This window comes from Asparagus officinalis, chromosome 5 (genome assembly GCF_001876935.1).
Source record: "Asparagus officinalis chromosome 5, Aspof.V1, whole genome shotgun sequence".
Classification (NCBI taxonomy): domain Eukaryota; kingdom Viridiplantae; phylum Streptophyta; class Magnoliopsida; order Asparagales; family Asparagaceae; genus Asparagus; species Asparagus officinalis.
The window spans coordinates 128,104,541-128,126,606 of NC_033798.1; the positions used below are offsets into that span (position 1 = coordinate 128,104,541).

At 36.2% G+C, this 22,066-nt stretch overlaps 2 protein-coding genes and 2 long non-coding RNA genes across 6 annotated transcripts; all 4 read right to left on the reverse strand.

Moving 5' to 3' along the window:
* LOC109841260 lies at window positions 4,026–5,758 on the reverse strand. Its single transcript, XR_002247214.1, has 3 exons — window positions 5,673–5,758; window positions 5,377–5,474; window positions 4,026–4,170 (listed from the first exon to the last, which is right to left on the reverse strand). It is a non-coding gene; the product is annotated as an uncharacterized LOC109841260 (long non-coding RNA).
* LOC109841263 lies at window positions 5,767–8,641 on the reverse strand. Of its 2 annotated transcripts, XR_002247216.1 has the most exons (5): window positions 8,570–8,641; window positions 7,270–7,382; window positions 7,142–7,191; window positions 5,976–6,285; window positions 5,767–5,881 (listed from the first exon to the last, which is right to left on the reverse strand). It is a non-coding gene; the product is annotated as an uncharacterized LOC109841263 (long non-coding RNA). The 2 variants fall into 2 exon arrangements; XR_002247215.1 differs by having other exon boundaries at window positions 7,142–7,382.
* LOC109841262 (coatomer subunit beta'-3-like) lies at window positions 8,802–12,048 on the reverse strand. Of its 2 annotated transcripts, none has more exons than XM_020410174.1 (6): window positions 11,653–12,048; window positions 11,401–11,512; window positions 11,214–11,307; window positions 10,916–11,022; window positions 9,640–9,708; window positions 8,802–8,940 (listed from the first exon to the last, which is right to left on the reverse strand). In XM_020410174.1, the coding sequence occupies exons 1-5, from the start codon at window positions 11,747–11,749 to the stop codon at window positions 9,660–9,662; spliced, it is 459 nt and encodes a 152-aa protein (XP_020265763.1). In that variant the 5' UTR covers window positions 11,750–12,048; the 3' UTR covers window positions 8,802–8,940; window positions 9,640–9,659. The 2 variants fall into 2 exon arrangements, with proteins under 2 accessions (XP_020265763.1, XP_020265762.1); XM_020410173.1 differs by having other exon boundaries at window positions 10,903–11,022; window positions 11,653–12,046.
* LOC109841264 (60S ribosomal protein L2, mitochondrial-like) lies at window positions 17,630–19,651 on the reverse strand. The gene has a single exon (XM_020410176.1). It carries the CDS (start codon window positions 19,522–19,524, stop codon window positions 18,058–18,060), a length of 1,467 nt encoding a protein of 488 aa, XP_020265765.1. The 5' UTR covers window positions 19,525–19,651; the 3' UTR covers window positions 17,630–18,057.

Genomic DNA, 22,066 nt, shown 5'->3' on the forward strand with positions numbered 1-22,066 from the left:
GTCATCAATTATTATTAGTTTGTGTTTATTAAGATTTAGCTATATTTAGCTGTAACACTTGTCCGAGCTTCTTTTGTTAGTGTTGGGACGATATGAAATTGAGCCAACATGTTTTGTTATTGTCACGTCTCTAGAAATTAATCTCCTATTTATTACTCATTTCATAAAGTTTGCCTTCTCCCTTCAGCTAGCCCTTACTCGGTTAAGAGGCTATAAAGGAAATCATATTGCTGATCTTGTCATTAATTACGTAACAAAAGGACAATGGCTTGAAATTGATTTGAGGGTTATTTAAGGCACATGCATGGTGTTTTAAGAGATTGCGGTTTTTTTTATAGTTCTTGTTTATTTTGGTTGTTGAATGCTACAATAATAATATAGAAGGGGTCCAATGAATTAAGTAGAATACAAAGCATATCTTTTCTTTTAGGGGGGCATTCAGTTCGGATACGGCTTGAATATGATATTTGCCGTATTCATATCCGTTTATCCATCACGGATACGAAGACGCTTACAGATATACATGGATAAGAAAAATACATATTCATATCCGCTATTATCGGATACAGATATATATGGATATACATGTCGATATATAAGCGGATATGCATGCGGATAAAAAAAAGGATATGAGAAAACTAGATAATATTTTAAAAAAAATGTAGTTCATATGATACAAAAGAGTTAATTAACATATTCGTTATATCTGAAAAGGTAAGACTAGACGTCTTGATCATCAAAATTAACTTCAAATTCATAATCCAAAGATTAAAACTATAGTAATAATATGACCAATATGCATTCGGAATTTAAGATACAGATCCGAATATTTCACTACAAAACCATATTCGTAACTGTATTCTATCGGTTAAAAAGTTGATTAACTATATCTGCATCCCGATGGATATTTCCTTAGATAAAGGATACAATTATCTTCCGATACATAACCTTGTTTCTGTAAAATAAGCTATAGAGCTAGCAATTCAGACATTTGTTAATTACATACAAAAGAATATAGGACCATGATTAAATTAATTTAACAAGATGCATAAGTCTCCATGTGTGCACCATACTACTATAAACCATGGTATCTGGTTTATTTTGATTCTCACGAATTAAAACACACATGGGGCAAAAAGAAAATTTTGTAGGGAGCTAAACATAGGCCACAGATGATTCACAAATCAATAATATTGCATACGAGTCCATCTTCACCTACTTGATAGGGACAAATTATGCCTGGGTTATATCCTAATGCTCCAACTTTTTAGTGTAATCTAGACGATCTACATCTAATCAAAATTACTAGGTCCAAATACCCAATTTGGTGCAAAGTTAGAACCTACTAAATTCATATGGACCAAGGTGCAAATTCTAATATTGGACCAACTATATACAATAAAACTTATCACACTTAAAATAACACGGCATCTCTTGATGTGGCCACTCTAAAGGCAAATTCGATCATGTCTCCTTTCCATCTATCTTTGTGGGATTTCTTTACCTTTTCTTCTCTTCAAGTGGTCTCATGGAGTGCAATCTTGCATAATTGGTTAATCTCCCTCCTTGCTTCTAATCCATGTGTAGCTTTTCAATATAATAAAGAAAATTCCATTCACTCTATTAATGCTTGTCTAACACCATTGTCATATAAATAAAAAAGCAAGGAAAGAGGAGATATATTCCTCATCTCGCTAGCTTCAAATCCTAGTCTTTATACAATGAAGCACTTCATTATTCTCTCATAGCTTAAATTTGATGTAATTAAGTTGCCATGATGCCCAATGATTTAAGACTTGAGCTCTTGTAGATGCTCCCTTTATCACTAAGCTTTGCTCCGAGTTCTCTACATGATTAGGTGTTTTTTTTTTAATGGATGTATAGTTGATTGCATCTTGAGCTAGAGTGCATTACGCCAACCAAATTAACGGTTGCTATGGGCCACTAAACTTTTATTAGGCTTTGTATTTTGCTTTAGCATCTCTTTTTTCAACTTCAAACTCTTTTGTTTGGTTTTATATATTTTAATTTTCTTTTAGTCCAACTACTTCACCCCTGAGTACATTGGATGACGATGGGAAGGACCATAGAAGCAGCCAATTTAATATTTATTTACTTCCATTATAAGTTTATGTGGCATAGTTTTATTCTTACGCGCATAAAATAAGCTTCTTAGGATTTGCACATGATTGCTTGTCGCAGACAATTTCTACTTATTTAGTACCATGGTGGTTGTGATCATAAGAAAAATAAGTAAATATTCAAAAGATCTAAACGTGGATCCAATTTGATCAAGGCTTAATTACAGATACAGCCCCCATCCACTTAAAATATTATGAAACTAAACATTTTTTGTTACCACTTGGAACTCCAGACGTCCAAAAGTAGTTATCTTTCTGTAATATGTACCAATTTCATGAATGTCATGACATAAATATATTGCAGGGAGGTCCTTTGACATTTCAATGTGTAAAACAACAATAAACATTTCAATGTTACGAAGAAATATCTTACTCTCCTATAGTTGGTGAATACACACAATGTCTTATTCTCATATAGTTGGTGAATACACACACTCTACAGTACATGTACAAATTAAAGTAATGAAGAGAGAACTTTCTAGACACCAGAGAATCCAAATGTTAGTAACAATGAAAAAAACAGCATAGTAAATGACTGCATCCGCATTAAACTATGTTCTTAATCATCCTATTCACATGATATTGTTCCCCAGAGAACGGTAAGCCAAAGATGAAAGATAAAACACTTTTTGATGTCAATGATACACTACTACGAACTGTAGCAGCCCCAACGGTTGTAACACAAACCGTTGGGGCTGAGTGTGTCCCGCTGAGTGTGTCCCCAACGGTTACAACCGTTGGGGCTGCTAAAATGCCCGTTAGGACAAGTCGCATTGAGGCTGATTTTGCTCCAACAATTAAAAAACTTGCCCCAACGGTTACAACCGTTGGGACAAGAAATTTTTATTTTTAAAAAATAAAAAAAACGCCCCAACAGTCCAAACTGTTGGGGCTTATTAAGACCCCAACGGTTATTCGGCCCCAACGGTTACAACCGTTAGGGCAACAAGTATATAATTTGTAAAAAAAAATGGAACCTGCACTAAAATGATATCCCAGTGCTTGCCATTTTGCAATTCATGCATATCAATGTAATTCTTCGGATGTCAAAAAAAATTCTACGGGGAACAGTAGATCCGATATACAAAGTCTAAAGATAAACGAGCTATTTGATAAAAACAAAAGATACCTCATATGTGAGACCAAATTCAGCAGCTAGCTAGCTTTGAGAGACCAAATTCAGCAACCTTGGCATTTAAATTTTCATCAAGAAGGATATTAAGGCTATGTTTGGTTGGAGAGAAAGAGAGAGAAAAGAAAAAGAAAGAGAAAGTAAAAAAGAAAGGGAAAGAAAAAGAAAAGAAAATGATATGTTTTTTTATTGTTTGGTTAGAAATAATATTATAAGAAAAGTTAGAAGAATATTCATACAAAAATCATTTTCTCTTTGTCTGGTTAACTTTCTGAGAAAAAAAGGAAAAAATTTATCATAACATAACTTTAATTCATACTTTTTTGATTTAGATTTAGATTTTAAATAGTTCACAAAAAATAATTAACATGTAGAAGCACAACTATAATTCTACTAATTAAAGAACAATATTTCTCACACATAATATTAACAAGCAGAAGCACAACCACAACCACAACCACAATTCCACTAATTAAAAATAATATTTCTCACACACAACATTTACAGAAAGAAATGTCAATGAAAGAACCAAAACAAATCTAAAGTAAATGTCATGATAATCCTAAAATAAAGTATAATCAATTTCATATAGAAAATCTTAACTAACAAAGTCTATTACAATCAATTTCATATAGAAATAAAGTATAATCAATTTCATATAGAAAATCTTAACTAACAAAGTCTATTACAATCAATTTCATATAGAAGATCTTAACCAACAAAGTCTATTACAATCGTCTATTACAATCAATTTCATATAGAAGATCTTAACCAACAAAGTCTATTACAATCAATTTTATATAGATAATCTTAACCAAAGAGAGAGAAATATGCCGAAGTCATTGGTTTTTGACTTTAGTGAGCCCATCAAAACATCAATCTCACATCCTTCATTCCCTGAAATTAATTCAAAAAAAAATCAAATAAGTAGAATATAAACATCAAAAACCTATAAAATGAAGTCTTAAGATTCTTTTAGAAGCAAAATGAAACTACCACTCGTCGTATCATGGTTCTTTTCGTAAGACTAATCATCAGAAATGATGGAAGTGACTAATCATTGTAATGTTAAGTTTGTCCCAGAAACATGTGGCTTTGTATTCTAATCTTGTGAAATTTACTGAATACTTCCAAATGGACAGATCACTTGAAGGCATGCTTATTGTAAATCTGTATATAAATCAGTATGGGAGAAAAGAATTTCAAAGCAATAAACTCAGAACTAGAAAAAATTTCATACACACACAAAAAGAAAAGATGCATATATTGGTGATATAAGTAACTTTGTACATGGAACAGACTTCAATGATAAGAACTATAATATCATACTCAATAAACATTGAATTACAAAGCTTCAAATTATAAAGCAAGTTGTTTAAAGATCCAATGGCCTTTTTATCAAACATTAAAAATAAAAAAAGATTCTGAAGGACCAGTACGACAAACTCGAGTTAAAACTGATTTTCCTATATTAGTTGCAGACCACGTAGGAAATGGAAGAAAATATAACATGTTCAGCAGTCCAAAATTGAACCAAAATAGCTAAAGAAGTCCTGGCCAGACAACATTGAACCCAAAAGACCAGTTTCCCTTTAGCAAGGATACACATTAATGCCAGTTTCTTTTTTTTTTTAATTTACAAATCGTAACGAAAGCTGCAAGTAAAAACACATATCAACCATCAAAACCTTTCATGAACTTGCGATGATACTGAGAATGTTTTGTCTGTCCAATATTTTCCAATGCTCTTAAGCTTTATGCAGTCTTTAGATACACAAATCGACAAAAACAATTAAAACACAAATCATTAGGCAGACCAATAATAATCATCAACCAAGAGATGGCATGTCATAAATACATCTACAACTGATTAACCTCCATTGTTTTCTTTTGCTAAAAAATTTTGGAGATTAACCTCTAATTAAACAGCAGGTAACAACTACTCCTCAATGAATTCCTATACTCCAGTGTTAATGATAATTATTAAGGACAATAGTGTAACATACAACGTTACATAGAAAAGTCACTCCTGTTAAGAAGATATATGAAGCCAGAAATATATGGTTGCTCTGCATAATGAAAAGTACAAGGAGGTTACACTACCTGTCCTAGCACATGGTCGTTTCTTCTTTTACTCAGCCAAAGTCTCTTCTTCAAACCGTTCACGGCCCTCAAGCAGTACACCCAGATAGCTATATATACTGCTTTGAATCAAGATACCAGTAACACAAAATAAATTGTTTCCCAAGAGAAACACTATAAGAATTTTGATAGGCAAAAATTGTAAAAATAGGAGACATCATTCAGAAAGTTGTTCTCCAGGGAGAGAACAGAATGCATTATAGAACACAGGACTGGTATGAATTGTTGACATACTCAAACTTATAAATTTGTAATACCTGTTTAAATATGGTACTGGTTCCTGATCCATCATATCCAACCAACAAGAACTTTTGAAGCATTCTTTGCTCAAAAAAAAAAGAAATCTTTGCCCAAAAAAAAATGGAAATGCTCCATTAAGCATGTTATTCACTTCTTCACCGGAGGGATTTTCACCCTTACAAGGAACTGACAGTGACAGAAAAGAGCATAGAAGCTTGGTTCTAGCCTGTTCAAACAAATAGATCAGAAAATTTTACCTCAACTTAATCGAAAAACTAAAGAAACACGGTAATTTATTAAAAGCATGACCATGAAATTACCTTGCCCCATAACTTCCCCTTTACATTTTTCTGTCCCTCCTCCCAGTATGATCCATCAGCATCCACCCAGAAGTGAGGACTTCCGGCACATTTGACTCTTCTCCACTGGGATACAACCACATCTATCAGGATTGCAGGAGCTGACATCGGTAAATGTAAATACATTATGTTTAGATTGCATCTGCAGCTCAACTTTTGTTATCTCACGATTATTTATCATGACACCAGTATTCCCATTGCTTGCGTTTTGCATCAGACAACCTCCCACATTAAGGTTTACAGTAATTATCTTGTCAGGTTTATGCTCTTCCTGTCAATGTGAAACAAAAACAATCATTCCCACAAATTATCAAGCTCAGAACCTTCATAATCCTTATCATGTATGAGACATTACAAAATTATCAAGCTCAGAACCTTCATAATCCTTATCATGTATGAGACATTACATTCTGGAAGCTAGAATCATATTTGTTATTGTGCATCATGTATGAGACCTTATCATGTATGAGACATTACATTCTGGAAGCTAGAATCATATTTGTTATTGTGCATCATGTATGAGACGTTACATTCTGAAATTAATTTCCTGTAAGACTGCATTGCCAACATATTTCTTATTGTGCATCATATTTGTTCAAATGTTAAATTAAAAACATGTAATTAGAGCGAAGATGATAAAATGCAAACATGTAATTAAAGTGTAAGAAAAACAAAGGAATGTTAGTCAGTTTTTTGTCATTTTACCTTAAAATTATGAACTATGTGGTAAAATGCAAACATGTAATTAGAGTGTAAATTAAATTACCTCCTAGCACTATGCTTACTTTTTATATATCACCTTTTGAAAGCTCCTAGTGGAGGTCATTTACATGAGCTAGGATAAGTAACATTGAATGCTGTGGTCTAAACTAATAGGATAAGTAACATTGAAGTTACAGGAACTAGCCAAAATATATCATTTTTGATATTAAGACATGCATAGATATTCCTTATACTACAATGTGACATATGTATTGTGGGCTTTGGATGTGCATCATGCACTCAAATCTGTGTCGTGTGCATATGCAATTTGTATGCTAAATAGGATATGTAAGTGATAGTGTAAATTGACTTGTGTTCTCAACAGGCTAAAGAATTGATGAGAGGTACAAAAATGTTCAACATACCCATGTTCAGGAAAAACAGTCTTCTGCAACTTTGATGTGGATGAAGATGCCTGCATCAGACATATGAAATAAATATTCAAAAATTAAGTTAACTACACAAGAACCCAAATTCAAATAAAACTACCAACATGAAAATCTCTGATGGGCATCGTTGACCAGGAGTATGCTCAGAAAGGTGCCAACATCGTAGAAGATCAAGGAAAAGAAATATCCATCGAGATAAATTATGAAGCCATCGTACCTGGTCTCGGATGATATATTGAATGGAATATTGTAAACAAAGGAAAACTGAAGATTAAAATCTGAAAATGCACATCTTTATGTCAAACCAAAAGACAAAGGCACGTCTTTTTGCATTAATTGAGAAACTGCAAGGAACGAGTATATAATCTATTTATGTATGAATTTCGTTCAAGAATGATATGTGCAATTTGTGATATTACAATATCATTTGTAAAATTTGAGAACTTAAAATAAGTAATATTAGGGTTTTGGAGCATTATACCTAGCTTCTAGAAACTCCGGTTTCTCAAAAAAATAAAATTTGGAGCAAATTGAAATGGAATTGATTACAATCTAATAACCAATCAAACATCATAATCAATCAAACTCAACCTAATACCATAAATTCAATATAATCTTCCAATTTTGTACTTTTAACTTGAAAACTACAGAAGTTACAAGATTTCACCAAAAATTAAAAGAGTGCATGATATGGTTCATAAAACAATTAAGAACAATAAATAGCAAAAATGAAATGCAAAAATATCAAGTTTTGATTAAAAAAGTAGGAGCATTTCATCAAACACTTGGAAAGTAAAACCTAATTGAAGATCATGTGGGCGGATTTTGATACCTTTCAAGTGTTGGTGAACTCAACAATGGCTTGGCTTCCTCTCTTAGATCAAAATAGACCTCTGATTTTTCTAAAAAAGGTAAAAATTGATGAAAGGTAGAGGGAGATTAGGGTTACCTCGATGAGTTTTAGGAGGCGGCGGCCACGGTGGTGGCGCGGTGGGATGCCGGCAACAGGGATGAAGGAGATCCGAGAGAGGTCGAGGGAGAGAGATCCAAGAGAATGACGAGAGAGAGCTCAAGGAGATTTGAGATCGAGAGAGAGAGAGAGAGGGGGGGGGGGGGTGATGCCTCTATGAATTATCCCTCAGATTTCCATTTGGGATGAATTCATATAACAGTGTTGCCAATATGTCATCGTCATACTTGATAAATATAGAAACAAACAAAAAGTTCAAAAAAATTATTAACCATAGCAAACTGGAAGGGTCAAATGATAAACTGAACCAATGCAACTTAAATTCTTTCACACAGCAGCCTCCCAGAGATCACTTGTTAGCTTTAGAAGTGATTTAACTTGGAAAGTCATACATCATCTAGCCAGAAAATCAATAATAACTTAATTTCACTTACCTCCCTAACAATATTTATCGTATCTTCAACTTGTTTACGGTGCGCAATTACCAGCTCTTCCTCTTCCTGTAATATCAAAGTCATAGTGTGTTAACTGGAAGTTGGAAATAAAGGTAACATAAACTTAATTACTTAAGCTAATTCCTACCTTTAAAAGTGCATTCAGATCATCATCAGAATGCAAGCTGTTAGCATCTGTTTCAGGCACATACTTCCATTTTGTCTGGGCATCAACCCTTCGTGCCTTTTCCTCAAAGCCGAAATTTGAAAAAGTCTCTGCCTTTCCTTTCCTCCTTGGCAATTTCTCTTGCTCATAATCATTGTCCGAAAAATCATCATCATCTGTGTTTGCTAAACCCCTGCTTTGTTCCCTGTAAAAATTGGAATATGAAGATGAAACATGCATTTCCTCTCTTCCTAAACAATAAATTCCCGCATTCATATGCAGGTTACTAATCGAACTCTTCATTGCAAAGTAGATAATAATCCATATCAAGGATCACATAGTAAAAGTGAGGACCATAGCATATTCAATGCAGCATAATGTGCGAATGAGACATGCAACAACAAACTAAATAGCCTTCAATAGTTAGTAATGCATGTTGAGTATAAGCAACCACTAATTCTTTCACTACTCCATAAAGTTTATATTTTAATTTTTATTCATCAATTTACAAACAATTTATTAAAAATTAAGCAGTGTATCCATCTCCCCTCCATGGTTTGTATCGGCATTTATATGTGAGAAGCAATTTTCCATAGATTAATTAGCAGGATGTGCGGATTTTAACAGCGCATCGTTGATACGGGCTAGTAAAACTACCTCAACCACTGCGTCACTCAACTTTTGCCCATACTATTATGATGAGAAGGAAAACTCATAACAAGATGCAGTAACTATCGCCAAGTTGCAAAGTTATGATCTACATCACTCACATGTAGAACACATTTTGTTGTGTGCAGGAAATTAATGTGACCAAAACAAACAAAAACTCAGAATTCAAGGATATATACCTTTGGCTTAACATAAATAGTTAATATATCAGATGATTAAGGGGTAATGGTGTTACCTTCAGAAATATGTCTGCCTCTAACACTGATAGTGAACACATAAAGTCCCTAACCTCAGGGAGTAAGGACTGCAATATCAGAAACAATTGTCATTACAATGAATGCAGCAAGGCACTGTATTCAACAATCAACTCATTTGAATTATCACACAAGTGATATAATAAAACTCCAGGAGATAACTTCATGTAACTTTCAGGACAAAAAGAAGTCTAGGACTAGGAGTGATGCCAAATTGATAAGCAGCTTTACATCAAAGGTATCTGATATCAGGGTATTTTCATCTTACCTGAGTTGAGTTGCTGTTAAACTAAGGGGACACCTCATCACAGAACTGATGATAAACCAAACACACATATTGACTTATAATACAAGGAATGCAATTTTATCATTAGTAACCCTATATAGGCAGGCAGGGAAAATACACATTTATTTGTAACAAAAAGAATGTACTCCGTTGCCCTCCATCCTAATAAACATGCTCCAGTCATAATATGCAAACAAACAACCAAATAACAATTAAGGGGGAAGAAAGGACCAGATGAGCTTCATAACAACTTGTGCATTATTTAGTAATCAAAAGGATGCTAAGAAGCTGAAGCTCATGGATCCAAGGGACAGGTTTCAAATCTGCTATTGTGACTTACTGAGGTAATTTAACTTTTTGGTCATAGAAGGAGGCAAAGAGCAAACAATAATAAATAAAAAAGGCAAAAGAAAACGAGATTTTGGTACAAACAATATTCCACGCTCTAGACAAACATTAAATGTAATTCATAGGCATTCTCACCAGCTCCAATTAAGTGATCAACTATCTCAAGTTCTCAACTAACCAAAAGACTTTCAGCAAATCAATTTTCAGGTTTCTAATAATTTGTGGAGTAGCGCTCCAACATTTTATTGAAACAAAGGAGGGAATACCAGGGAACTTAGATTAATATAAGTTCCTTACACTACATCCACTAAAAATGGCATGTTTTAGTACTGCTCAAATGATATTGCTTATAAACACAAATGGTATAACCATGTACGCTGCACAAATAGCTAATGAGTGACATCAATTAGCAATATGGTGCTAAAAAACAAGCAGTAGTAATAATAAACTTCACAATGACAACTGATGCTCATAAGCTATAACATTTAAGTAGTTTCCCATAAATGCTCCAACTTTAAATTGACTGAGAAAAAAATGAAAATTTTAAGTTGAAAGCTATCAACATATGAGAAACAACATTAGAAAAAAATTATGAGGGAAGATGAAGAACTTGTAATGAGCACTTGTTTTGGGTGGTATTAGACTCTACAGCAAGAGCAACCTGCCAGTCCTCAAATAAGTTTGAGTACTCTTCAGGATCAGCCAAGGACTCTGCAGCCTTTGGATTGACCTTTGCACAAAACCAATATAAGAACAAATCAAGAGTAAGTTATAAAAGCTAATTGAATAAAAAGAAAAACCTACAAACTAAAGCAGATACTGACCACTAAGAAGCAACAAAAATGATCTTTCATCTTCCCTTATGTTTAAATGCGTTTAAAATGCTGTTATAAATGAAGTTAAGAGATAACATGGCTGAACCTCAATGAGATCTTTCTTCCAAATTGCAACGATCTCTGAGACTTTGCTTGGAAGATAAGAACGAGCCATCAAGGCAGCTTCTGGAATACGGTTGCTACAAAGGGAAAAATGTTACCAGTGACACTTGAAGTGGCATGAATCAAGATTATACACTTAGACTAAAAGGTTTGACTATTAAAAAATGTACCTATCAACCAACAATTGAAGGCAGTCCTCCAATTTTCCTAACAAAAATAAACAAAGGAAGGCCACATTGTTCTTCCCTTGTTCTTTAGCAAGAGATGCAAGTTTAGCAATTCCTTCGGCATCACCGAGAGGCCACATTGTTCTTCCCTTGTTCTTTAGCAAGAGATGCAAGTTTAGCAATTCCTTCGGCATCACCGAGAGCAGAATAAATAAGTAACAAACCACTCAGCAAGAGATGCAAGTTTAGCAATTCCTTCGGCATCACCGAGAGCAGAATAAATAAGTAACAAACCACTAAGATCCATTGCTTGTGATAAGCATTCCTGAACCATATCTAACTGCAGAGACATGAACAACAACTCAAATAAATAACTGAGTCTATTTGGCTTTCATCAGAATAATTATGCACATAAAAGCTGGAATCAGACTATAATCAACAATACAGAATAAGTTTAAAAAAATGCATTAAAAATCAGTACCAGACTGGTTCTAAGATTAAGCATACCCTAGATGGCCTGCAATCAAACATTTCATAAATCAAGTAAAAGTCCTATTGGATGTTTTCATAATAATCTGACCTGTCGACCTCCAGTAACGCCGACAACCTTCTGTAGCGGCCATCTCTGAGCAGCGGCGACGACGATCTCCGAGCAACGAAAAAGAGGGGAGAGAGCGGCGGTGGAGGCAATCTCCGAGCGGCGGTGGTGGGACTCTCTGATTTGGAGGTTTCGATAGAGGGGGAACGAAGAAAAGGGCAAGGGGACTCTCTGATTTGGGGGGTTTCGTAATTTTTATTTATTTATTTTTGGTTAAAAAAAGGGAGGCAAAATTCCCTCCATGGTAAAAAAAATTGTCCCAACGGGCAGCTGCGGCAGCGATGGAGGCGATCTCCGAGCGGCGGTGGTGGGACTCTCTGATTTGGAGGTTTCGATAGAGGGGGAACGAAGAAAAGGGCAAGGGGACTCTCTGATTTGGGGGGTTTCGTAATTTTTATTTATTTATTTTTGGTTAAAAAAAGGGAGGCAAAATTCCCTCCATGGTAAAAAAAATTGTCCCAACGGTTGGAACCGTTGGGGCCTGCGAAAAGTTGCCCCAACGGTTCCCACCACCCGTTGGGGCTGGGCCACTTTGTACTAGTGTGAAGAACTGCTGATACTACAAGAACTAGAGAATCCAAATCCCATATATATATATATATATATGTACAAGAACGGAAATTAACTTGTCACCAATCTTGAATGAGAATTTAAATTTTGTGCAATAACAAATATTACCCCTCAAGGGAGATTGAAAGTGCCTTGAGAGAAATCAATTGCAGCTTGAGAGAAATATTCATTCATCGCTCTTAATTTCCACGTCCGTTACTGCTCATGGAATTCGCATTTGTCTGAACGATGCCACCGTTTAGAGAACCGATCATCTCAACGAACTGATCATCTCAACGAAGATTGATTGATCCCTTGCCTGACAAACAAGAATCTTGCCAACAGCTTGTCCAATTCTTTCGTGCAACATTGCCACAACCGCGCAGCTAAAAGCTTAAGAAAGAATGAAGGAATAACTGGATAAGGGTTTTTAGCATTGTCATAATAAACATTTATATGAACTTAGATATCTGGATTTGAAGAAAGCACGAAAGTATGGCGAGGGGAATCAGAATCACTACAACTACTTGTTTGATTTGAACAAAGTTCTCAGTCTGAATTTGAATCTTAATCTGGAATCAGAATCACTACAACTACTTGTTTGATTTGAACAAAGTTCTCAGTCTGAATTTGAATCTTAATCTGGACTTCTCGACAAAAACCCACAAAGGGTGATTTGAACAAAGTTCTCAGTCTGAATTTGAATCTTAATCTGGACTTCTCGACAAAAACCCACAAAGGGAAAAAAATAAATTTAAAAAAAAAACATTTGCCATCACTACCAACCATCGCATATTTTTCTTTTGACCTTTTCCTCTCTTCTATTTTTCTTTCTTCGTTCTTTTGTGCGGATGGGGGCGTGCGCGTGTGAACGTCATTAGCTGGTGTCGCTAATCTTGAATAATAACTGATTTATTCATACATGTTAATTTTCATTCTTTTAGCTGTTTGGTGGTGGGGTTAGGACCGTCTTTGGTACCATATGCCATTGTTTTGGGGAGAATTCTCCATGGTCCAGCTACACTATGTGCCAAGTGCCGAGCCATTTTTACATGGACAAGAATATGGTATCATTTGTACATGTAACGTGTGACGCAAGACACAGGAAACCTTCTACATACGTGATGAACAAGGCTATACATGTTGCCGTGCATACAAAATATACAGAACTATTTGTGCATGTATTCATCAACTAAAGAAACCTTTCGAGTGTTTATCTTGATACAACCTAGTATGCACGTCTGCATACAAAATCTCCAAAGATTGCAATGAAATTGTGATATTAAAGTGTCATCATGCATCCTCCCTAAGAGTTCATATATCCGACCATCCTGCACATCAGAGGTATATAGTCTGAAGATTTGGCTTTCAATCTATCTCTAGACGGTTGGACCAAGATAAGGGAATTTTATCTAGTTCACAGTTAAAAAGAATCCTAGCATGCACCATAATCTTCCTCCTACACATTAGGGAACAAAATCACCCTTTCAACAATTGAGTATCTAAATTCCCTTATTAGTCCAATAGATGTTCCGAACCGCAAGACTTGACCTAACTTGTCAAACAGTTCTGTTCCTAGCCCCCCCCCCCCCCCCCCTCCCCGAAGCTACGGTAAGGACATTCGCAAGGGTATCAAAAGAGTTGAAATAACTCCAAGCTAAGGGTTAAATAACCTCAAATAAATATCTTCTTTTATCCCGGCCTATTACTAAACAACGCCAAGGTGTTAACATATGTCTCCTCTCCTTTCCAATTATCTCCCTCTAAAAATTCAAGTCTTTTGAATTATCTATTCAAGGATGCCAATGGTCCAAATTGGGCAGCGTATAGCTTCTATTAGTATCTAATTAAAACAGATAAGGATGCTGAGGAACAAGTCTCGTTGAATACAGAATAATGAGGATGCAAATTTCGTGAACTGACACGATCGATTAGCCAATGAACATGACAAGCCAGGGAGGATTTGGTTCTAAAAAATACAGGACTACATCCAACTTAACAAGCTGCCACTGGGCACGCTCATTCAAAGATTTAAATCTCCACAAGGGCAGGGCTCCATTCAGATGATAAAACTTACATTGTATCCTCGCTCCAGTGTTGAATAGTAAAATCTCATAAAGAGCATATTTGGATGTCGTCTAATTTGTTGAGCCCACACACGATTCCTCTCAGTAGGAGATAATAATACCGAGATTAGAAGAATGAGATTGTGAAGGTTGGAGTTGGACACACAAAAATAAAAATAAAGAAGATAAAATAAAATAAGGAAAAAAGAAAAAGTAGTCCCAACAGAAAAATACTTAACCTTAGGTTGAGGGTACAGAAACGACACTTCCTAATTACTCAAATGTTGTTATGGAAGACATCCGCCCACCTGTAACAATGAAAATTGCTAACATACTCCCAAACAAGATGAAACTGCAATTACAATATTTTAGTAAAGATATAATACCCCAGCAGCACCCGTAGAATATCAGAGGAGCCCGATTTCCGAACAACCAAAACACGATGTTGTTTATACGATTAATCTTGATTAGTAAAAAGTTATGCATAGCCTGAAAACAACCAATCTTAACCTAGAAAGATGGGAAAGTGGAAGAGAAATAATTGTCACACAGAAAAAGCTTAACAAGACATAACAGTGCATTTGTTGATAATATCCTCAACTTAACCACGAGAAAACCAAGAGTTTCATACCTGAATCTTCACCATCCTTTCTAGCAGCATGGGAGGACCTAGTTCATCTTCTGATTTTTCCCTCACAGCTATAACTGAATATAATTTTGCAAAACTAAAGTATGAAATCAAAATATTTCTTCATAAAGCTAAACATGAAACATACATGCTTGATGCCCACTCCTACTTGTGGAAAGTAATGCAGTTAATATCTCAGTGACCCTTAATATTTGGGTTTTTTTTTGGTGTGTGTTTGGGGCCGCTGGTGCCGCGGCGGGAGACGGGGGGGGGGGGGGGGGGGGGGGGGGATTTCTACCCGTAAATGGTGCATAGATCTAAGTGACAGATCATGCCTCCAACTGTTTGGTACAGATACTTGGAAGGCTAATGCTTAAACCAGGTCTAACCCTCACAAGATAACTCCTAAGAATTATCAATGACATACTAATAAGAATGCCAGCAAGAATGGAAGGTTGAACTTCTTTCTTCTGAATTTGCTCTTTAGCCCTTTATGTTTCTTCCAGGCAAGATTTCATGCTAAGTCGTGACTCAATACGACAGGGATACTTTTCTTAATCCCCTCTTAAAATCCGCTAATGTTCATATTTCTGTAGGTACCCCTACCCCTCCCATAATCACGAGTTATTCTACAAAGTACAAACCTGCCAAAGTCACACTCGGCGTAGAGCCTAAAGGCGAAAATGAGAAATAATTTTCATATCCTTGACAATAGTACTGAGGATGCCTCGACAACTACAGTAAATGATAGGAAAAACTAGGAAATAGCAACCCAACTCATGCTTCAACTTGAAATTTTCATATCAAATACCAGTTGATTTTCTATGTGGAAAAGTCAGATCCTACACCAATATACCTCATTACAAATTGTAGTGATTAGTTAAAATTACATGTGAAAACAAAAACAAAGTGAAATATATTCTCAAAAGATTATCTATCCTGATAGTCACCACACTTATCCAAAATGAGAAAAAAATTAAGTTAGTTACATTCATCAAGCTCCAATGTATGCCATCAAAAATCAGAGAGCTTATTACTTGTTTTTGTGGTTTCTCCTTTCTCTTTTCAAATTGCAGGAGGTCTCCTTCTGAGGAAAGGGGCACCAAAGGGAGAAAAAAAAAATCACATATTCAAAGCAATAAACACAAAGCAAAAGCTAACTAACTCAAGCAACTACGAACCCAGAATACCTATGAAGCTTTTAGAGGATCAGATTGCAGCTCCAAGTTCTCTGCTATATTCAATGATTAAAGTCCAGAAACATGTGCGCCCCCTATAATGAACAAAATGAATTAAAAAATGGTAAAATTAGAAATATTAACCTATATTCCTTCTACATATCAAGTCGATGCCTAGCGTAGAGATTAAAAACTTTGAGAAAAAACTATAAAACAAAAAAAAAGTTATACAACTTCACAGGAATTATTTTTCAATTAAGTTTCATCTCCCCTGCTTTATCGCTTATGGCGAAGCAGCGAGTTCATGAGCAAGTGAATGAACAAACCAGCAATCCCTTGAGACTAGCCAGATAATGAAGATAGGTGTGGATACGCATCTTTCAATTAAGTAGCCTGCAGGGCCTTGAACACGTAAAATATAAGGTGATGGGTTTGTGATCTGGGCATTCCTATACTTTGCATTGGAGATTCTAATTATATTCTTAATAAAGAAGATGAAAAGGAAGGTGCAGCCTTCACCATCTCACAACCATGAAAAAACATATCTCATTTGACTAAAAAGGTTGTAACTGAGTTACTATCTTAAGACAAGCAAATATGAATTCATGACAACAGATTAGATGATGATGTAAGGCATAATATAAGTTGTACAAGTTACCTCTAAACCTGTTCCATGGTCTCCATTGTTGCTTTTTTGAGAATAAAGTCATGGAGTGAGCAAGGACTTCAGGATGATGAGGATAACACACTACATATGATGTAAACTATAATAAGTGGCAGGTTACCTCAGAATTTGCTCCATGGCCTCCATTGCTACAAAGAAAATAGTATAAACCTCGGAATGCACATATCATAAAGTATACGGGTGATGCACTTTGCCATGAATAAACAAGATCTACTGGTGAAACTAAAGTCCAAATTAGGATTAATGCGTAAACATCAATGAAACAATAAAAGCAGGGTATAGCATTAATGCAACTAAGTCACCTTGCATCAATTAATTGATCAACTACTCAGTACTTGATTTTTTTTACCAAGTTTAATAGTATGAATCTTATAGCAACACTTATAGTAGCTAAAAAAAATACATATATAAACATCAAAATTTAAAAAGAAAAGGAAAAAATAGGCATCTTATAAGTTTATAACATCGATTATCCAATGTCCTATCAGGGAATTACATCAACATAACAATGCTAATTTAGAGCGTATATTCAATAAAAGTTTACTAAAAAGTTAATATAAAAGCAGTTGCAGCAAAAATAACTCACAGCAGGATACAAATAAAGCTGAAGTACAAGGATGAAGTAACAATTCTCGAAGAACTGAATCCTACATTCTACTCATTCCTATTTGTAATGAACATAAACAAAATCAAAGCAACTAGGAAAAAGCCTGCACCCATATAGTGAATCATTACATTGTTGTCCATGTGTCGGCCAATTTCCAACATTATATGAAGGATTAACAGAAGAAATTACTGAATATAGGTGTACACTGAACTGCCATCTCCGGAATCCAGTGAACTAAAAGCTCAACATGCCAAATCTTCCTGCTAAAGGTTCTCTGTGCTCTTTATTCTCAAGATAAAAAAGCATAAAAAAGGGACTTCCGTTTAATATGATTCTTTCATGGCATGAATCAAAGTTTGCCTTTTGATGCAACCTTCAGAACTGTTTTAAACCCTCCCTTAGTAGGCTTCCCCCAGGGTGATACCGAAGGTCTACCTCCTTTGGTACGACCCTCACCTCCACCATGAGGATGATCCACTGGATTCATGGCAACACCACGAACAACAGGGCGCCTACCGAGCCACCGACTCTGACCCGCTTTCTTAAGCTTTCTTGCACCATGTTCAGGATTAGAAACTATTCCAATAGTAGCCCTGCATCGAGAATCAACCCATTTCTCAACACCAGAAGGCATCCGAATCAAACATTGCGCATCTTGCTCCTTGATCACTTTAGCGTAGGTTCCTGCAGATCGAGCCAGCTTTGCACCTTGACCGGGACGCAACTCAATATCATGTACCCATGATCCCATTCTTATATCAGTCAAAGGTATGCAATTACCCACTTGCAAACTCAAATCGAGCCTCTCATAGCTAATCTCCTGCAGCTTCTTCTGCATATCAGCACCCTGATCAGCCTTCAAAAGCTTCTTGCTTTGCAAAGGTTTGGGCAAATCACAGTTCACAACAGTCTTCCCGGGCTCCAAATGGTCACTAGCTATAATATAACTGACAGGCACACAGCCCTCCTTTGGCCCTTTGCCTACTTTAGGCTTAACAGGAGCTGCATTCTGATAAAGAGACCGGCCATTAGATAAAGCATAAGAAAGCACTTGGGTTGGGAGCAAGTTGCTCTGTTCAAGCTTAGGTCTCGATTCCACAAACCCCGAGCTTTGCCACGAAAGTGCTACTTTCCGATCAATCGACCGAGTCTTCCACCTCCAGATCTCATCAAGAGTCAAATTCTCTCCAATGTCTTCCTCTCCCGCTGCTCGGGGAGCGAAAAATGCCGGTCTTGCTCCAGCTACAGCGATCCTCGGGAAACGAAACCCTAACGAACTGGGCAAAACAGTTGGGTTCTCTCCCTCCGCGTCCAATGGAGACGAAGAGAAAGGCGAAGCTCTTACGGTCTCTTCTCCAATAGCTACATAATTCTTAGGCAAACACTTTGGTTGCAATGAGGACCGAGATGACGATCCCTGCTTTTGATCGACCCCCCCAGGGAGAGTCGAGAACGAGAAAACCGAGGAGATGGGAGATTCAAGAACCTTACTTCCCGCCGAGGGAGAGAGATCGTCGTCGGCCTTCCTCTGACCTCGACGTAGGAGATTGACGCCGTCGATCCAGCGAACGAGGGCGACGCGAGAGGATCGATTGGGATCGTACTCGATCCTCTCCACGACCCCGGTCGCCGGAGTGTTGCGCTTGAGATCGACCGTTCTCTGGAGCCGCTTCGATCCGCCGCCGCGGTGGAAGGAGGTGATGCGGCCGGAGGAGTTCCTGCCGGCGGTCTTGCCGGTGGATTTCGAGATCAGGGCTTTGAGGACACGGCCTTTCTCCTTCTGGACTCGCCTCATTCTTTCCCTTGTCTTCGTCATCTGGGGAGATCTCTGATGGATCGGAGCTCTAGGGTTTTCTGAGGGAGCGAGATCGAGGGAGAGAGCGAGGGCAGAAGAGCGACGGGAGTTGGGAGTTTAGGGTTTAGTAGAATGGGCCGGTTATGGGCTTGAGTCAAATGGGCCTTACGTGGGAGTTGGGAGTTTAGGGTTTAGTAGAATGGGCCGGTTATGGGCTTGAGTCAAATGGGCCTTACGTGGGCTCTCCCGCCCAGTGGGAACATTGACAGCAAAACTCACCTGCAACTTCCCACAAAATTAAAAAAAGAAAAAGTCATTTTTTGATCTTAAAGTTGTCGACTTTAGTCCCACATCGGAGAAAGAGGAGTTCACCTGCGCCGTTGACAGCGAGAAGGAAGTAGCCATGGTGACTAGGGGTGGAAATGAACCAAATAATTAACAAATAGTTCGATAATTGTTCGAATAACTATTCGATCATATTCGATTCGGTAGTTCATTTACCACTAAACAAATATTTTTTAGTATTCGAGTTTACTAACGAATAGAATTTAACCAGATGTATATTCGATTCGTTTGTCTATTAAATATTCGTTTAAAATTTAATCACAACTTATTATTTGTATTATTGCACATATGATGTCATATTTTTAATTCACTTACCATTTCTATTTAACTTTTATATACTGATTTTAAGTCTTAAATATTCTTAAATCTATTTTCTAATTAAAATTTTAATTTAAATATATATACATCATATATTAAAAAGGAATAATTTTTATTTATGAATTTTAATATTATTTGAAAATCAAAATTTTTAGTAGAATAAATATACTCTAATATTCGATAAGTATTCGTGAATATTCATGAATATTTATCAAATACCAAGTATTCGAGTTCGAATTCGAAAAACTAGATATATGAATATTAGAGTCCGCATTCGAATTCGATAATTTTAAACAAATACAAATACGAATACCTTAGTATTCGATTCGATTCGATCGTTTACCACCCCTAATGGTGACGAATGGGATATATGGGAACTCAAGTGGCTGCTTTATCCTGCGCTCGCGCTGCGCACGATAGGACCGGGGGTTAGGAGAACGCCGTCTTCGGTTTCTCCGTTGGGTCGTCAGAATAGCCGCTTGCTCTTGTCCCTTGGGTGGGGTTAAGGGTTACCCGGTAGCAATCGAATCCGACCCGCAATCATGCCAATTCTTTTCCTCTTTTTTTCGGGGTAATTGTGTGTTAGCCCCTTATACCATCCTTAGTTGCTGGAAGGTCCCCCAAAACTCAATATTTGTCAAAAGCACCTCAATTCTTCATTTTTATTGCCAGATTTGTGCCTCTGGTTAGTTGAAGCTATTATTTAGGGTGAGATTTTGTTAACTCAAATAATGGGTGGTGTTGACGTTGGTTATCAATCAGTTAGTTTGTATCTGTTGGTTATGAGGAATGTGGGGTTCTTAAACTTTTTGAGACGGCTGGGACTTGGGCCGAGAGCTCCGTCCTGCATGTGAAGAATAGTAAGATATCAAAGTTGGGATCTCCGGTGATTCCTCTGACGATCAAGTTAACGTAAAAGCTTGAGTGAAGAAGCCCTGTATAGAAAATCATATTTAAAGAGAATCAAAGCCTTGTACACCCATGCTCTGTCGCCAAATTTCAACGGTACAATCATCAGTATTGTAAAATCAGTACAATTGATTAGGAGTATCAGTGTGTATGCTAAACAATTGGTTTAGTAATAATTGATACACGAAATAATTTAATAATCAACATTAAAATTGATAGCGCAGCAACATGCATCGAGTTTCTCCCTCTCTTCTCTTTTTTTGTTTTTTTTTTTTGTTTTTGTAATCTGATTTGTTCTGTAGGAGGTGTTGCATGGGGTTTTCCTATGTCAAAGAAAAATGTTTTTTCAGTTGGGAAACTCATGATATTTGACAAATATGTCCTACAATTCTAGAACCTCCTCATATTACTATAAACAGCAAGGTTATACTTTGCAAAACTAGTTTCGATGACGCTTGTGGTTGACAATTGTATATCGTTCTAGATTTGAATGAAGTCTATAGTGCTATTTAGTAGCGGACTCGATATAATATGACCTTTTTATTGCGACAAGACAAAAAAATGTTGGCTGAAAAAACTTTGTAATTAATAATTTAGTACAAAGTTGTTAGGTGCTTTGTAATTGTTGGTGCAAAAGATTGTGTAATATATAAGACCATGCATCGAAATTGTGGAGATTTAGCTCCGAATTTGAATGTTAGCTCTAAATTAATGTCTCCGCTTAGTATTTGATTACTTGTAAAAACTATAAGATTTGTGTACTTTCGTCACAGCCAATTGTTTGTTTACTTGATGATGATTTTTAAGTCTTTTCATCTTTCTTTATAGGATCATAGTATTAACACCAGTTTTTCTTAAAAATAAGAATGTAATTAAAATTTCCAAGTCTCATATTACTAATAAAAAATAAAACTATATTTGTGGTAAGCAATATTGTCACTTTTAACTCTATATTTCCCGACAAATAATTTTCAATAATCTATTATTAGAG

What these genes read in the sequence shown, in the direction of transcription:
- LOC109841262 (XM_020410173.1), bottom strand. Translation starts at nt 11,749, where the DNA reads ATGTCTCTGCAGTTAGATATGGTTCAGGAATGCTTATCACAAGCAATG. An exon ending in TGCTCTCGGTGATGCCGAAG is followed by an intron (nt 11,513 to 11,652) that starts GAATTGCTAAAC and finishes GTGATGCCGAAG; the next exon opens with GAATTGCTAAACTTGCATCT. An exon ending in CTTCAATTGTTGGTTGATAG is followed by an intron (nt 11,308 to 11,400) that starts GTACATTTTTTA and finishes TTCCCTTTGTAG; the next exon opens with CAACCGTATTCCAGAAGCTG.
- LOC109841264 (XM_020410176.1), bottom strand. Translation starts at nt 19,524, where the DNA reads ATGACGAAGACAAGGGAAAGAATGAGGCGAGTCCAGAAGGAGAAAGGC.